The sequence below is a fragment of the Nicotiana attenuata genome, chromosome 7 (assembly GCF_001879085.1).
Source record: "Nicotiana attenuata strain UT chromosome 7, NIATTr2, whole genome shotgun sequence".
NCBI lineage: Eukaryota > Viridiplantae > Streptophyta > Magnoliopsida > Solanales > Solanaceae > Nicotiana > Nicotiana attenuata.
In genome coordinates this window covers 106,108,834-106,112,027 of record NC_031995.1, presented here as the reverse complement: position 1 = coordinate 106,112,027, position 3,194 = coordinate 106,108,834, and the positions used below count along the sequence as shown (strand labels likewise).

At 37.0% G+C, this 3,194-nt stretch overlaps 1 protein-coding gene across 2 annotated transcripts in view; it reads right to left on the bottom strand.

Annotated features, from left to right (window-relative positions):
* LOC109229641 (F-box protein SKP2A-like) overlaps nucleotides 1-2,760 on the bottom strand; it is a 3,856-nt gene extending 1,096 nt beyond the window's left edge. Inside the window, exons 1-4 of one of the 2 annotated variants that reach the window (XM_019395161.1) lie at nucleotides 2,127-2,760; nucleotides 1,053-1,156; nucleotides 808-959; nucleotides 570-711 (exon numbers count right to left, since the gene is read on the bottom strand). In XM_019395161.1, the coding sequence (XP_019250706.1) occupies nucleotides 570-711; nucleotides 808-959; nucleotides 1,053-1,156; nucleotides 2,127-2,371 (643 nt within the window). In that variant the 5' untranslated portion in view covers nucleotides 2,372-2,760. Of the gene's footprint in view, nucleotides 1-569; nucleotides 712-807; nucleotides 1,157-2,126 lie in introns of both variants that reach the window. The other variant, XM_019395160.1, reaches the window with a different exon arrangement.

The following is a 3,194-nucleotide window of genomic DNA, read 5'->3' as shown; positions in this document are numbered from 1 at the left end:
AAAAAAAAAAAAAAAAAAAAAAACTTGACAAGATATTTTCTAAGTCAGGAAAGTTCAGCAGGCATATTCAGCAGAACCAAGTGTTCCAGGGCACAGTGTGCACTTCATCATTCATTTTCTGGCACAAATAGCCATATGATTCTACCCCATCTAAAACCAGCACAAATAGCCATATGATTCTACCCCATCTAAAACCAGAACTTTCGACGCCAAGGTCATAGTTCCAGTAACACGAGTTCGGCAATTGAGCCTTCTGAGGAAAGAGTTTGTCATTGATAAAATCACTTACGGTAACACCTCCGCACGCATCCAAATCATGTTTTAACTCTTATTAAAATTTCCTCAAAGACAATATCAGGCATAAATATCTCCTGCCAGTTGGTCACTAATAGGACATGAATCAATTGTTTTCTTTGATAAGATTTTCCATACCAAAATCTCTAGAATAGTTGAATACAACTTAACAGGAGCCAAGTTAAGCAGAGTCTAATACCATCCAGTATAGCAGTATGTATACTGCTGTCAAGGAAGAACATTAGATACGAAACCTAACCAGAGACGAGTTTTACCTGTTATAAGAACACAGCCACAAAGATCAAGGGCTCTGAGATCAGGACAGCCATAAGCTAAGCTCATTACACCTTCATCACCAACTTTATCACACCAACCTAGATTCACAGTCTGCAGTCGGTTACAGTAATAACCAATAGCCTGCACAAAGTAATAACAATTCATTTCAGTTAGAAGTACCAATAGGTTTTCGAAGTACTCCTAACAATAACTCATTTTAGAGTTCGACGCATATACCTTCAATGCCTTATCAGTTGCAGCTTTAACACAGCCACAGAGATTCAAGACTCTTAGTTTTCTGCAACGCTCAGCGAGGTATGCAACAGCAGTGTCACTGAAAGCAGAGCATCCACTGATGTTCAGCTTCGTGAGGTTTGGACAGCCGTGAGCTAAAGCATAGAGCGAACGGTCAGTTAGCTTAAAACTCTTGCTAAGATCAAGGTCTTGAAGTTCATGACAGTGAATTGCAATTGTCTCTACACCATTATCCTGAAGTTGTGGTAAATCTTGCCGAAGACTTAGAACTTGTAGCTTTGTGAACTTGGGGGCAAGTGCCAGCACTAAATTGTTCATATTCCTCTTGCACCTGAGGAAAAAATTGCTACAGAAGTTACAAACACAAAATACACCACAAAAAAACCAGGAGCTTCCCTTCACATATATCAGACGTCAACAACATTTTTAAATTGATAGTCATACAAATATCTATGTAACTCCAACTCTGCAGAATATCAAATCTCACAATATTAATACCGGCAAGATAGGGAAACCAGTCCTAATTCTTATAAAAAAAAAAAAAAAACTCTACAAATCCAGAATCTGGCAAACATAAAAGAAGACAACTTGTAAATGAGCCCCGAAAAGGAAAAGAAAAATCAGAAATAAAGCAAAAGCACAATCATCATATGCAATTATGTTTTCTCCCTTTCAAAACATAAATATGCCTTCCAGAAGTCCAGGATACAGACAAAAAGAGGCCAATTTTGCACAGAGCACAGTTGTAACCATTATGCTATTTCTGACTATATTATCATATTTGAGGCATGTCAAATATAAACACATGGGATTTTGGATCACCATCCTATTGTTTCTAATTCCCCCAAATCCGTTGATGCAAGTGCAAGACTATCAACTCAACTTGTTCATTGCATATCCTATTAGGGGAAATTTTCAGTCAACCCTTCAACATTCAACCTTAGCTTCAAACACAAAGCTTTTTCCAACAAATTATACAAACCCCATCCCCACAAAAGTTAAAAAGAAACAAAGAAAACCTATAATCTCTCAAATAAATTGATCAGGCAAATAGGACCAAGATAGTCTAGTACAAAAAGAATTGTATATTTACATTCTGTAATCAGCCTGTGCTGACTTGACTCACCTGATTTCAACAAAAGACCATCTTTTTCATCAGATAAATGAAGAACAAGAATTACCCTTCATCCATTACATAAAGTAAAAAATACCAGAATTCAAGAAGCAAAACACACAATCAAATAGTAAAAACTTAAACTTTTGTTCAAAAAATAGGAATAATAAGGCATGAAGCCATATACCAAGAAAGGGAAAGGTGAGTGAGGCCCCAAGAAATAGCATCTCTCCATCCACTGCAAACACCAGAAGCAACAATCACCGTCTGATCATCCACAAGTGTAACTATCCTCAACAACAACTCCATAGGTATATCTTTCCACTCTCTGATCACACCCCCACCCCCCATTTTACAACCCCCACCACTGCTATTATTGTTCACCATCAGCTTCTCAAAGCTCAACTCCTCCACCCCTAATCCTATCATCATTTGCTACTCAAACCTCTCACCTTTATTTATAGAAGAAGCCAAAGAAAAAAGGGTATCCCCTTGTTGCTGTTACAAACACAAATATAGAGAGATGAGTTTTTGAAGTTAAAGAGGAAAAAATAGATAGGCTTTGGCGTATACTAGTGTGTATTTCTAGGCCAAAAAGGAGTCATAGGGAAACAACAAGTTAACAACATGTGTCATCACACAAGTTGTACACACAAGTAAACTCTGTCCAAGAAAATTCTAGAAGTACTCAAAAGGCTTTTTGGAAAATGAAAATAGGGATAGAGGTTACAGTAGTAAGAAATTTTCAAGAACCTCTGTTTTTTACTGTCTATAAATACATAGGAATTAGTGGAGTTACTGAAAGGGGAGATTGGGGGAAAATGGAGTTTCCTGCAGTAGATTTTTGTGAAGAGGACTTTATGACAGGGAAAATAAAAATAAGGAAATAGGAACAACGTAAGGGACACGAATTGGGAGATGTGTATACGTAGGAATACACGTGTCACAATGATATGAAGGGGTGATGATATTGACGCCAAGTTTGTAATAACAGTAAATCAAATGGATATAAGAGCCTTTTCTCATATTTACTTACAACTAGGGGAGTCCATGATTCGGTTCTACCGGTTATTTTATAAAATTTGTATCATATTAATCTTTTAATTATTCTATTATATATAATTAAAATTAGACTTTTCGAAATTGTACTTGTATGGGTCCAAATTTGGACGACCACGACCACGACCATTGACGAAAACGACCAACGACGAGATCCCCACAGCTTAACATGGGTTCGAGAAGGGTCGTTAGGAAT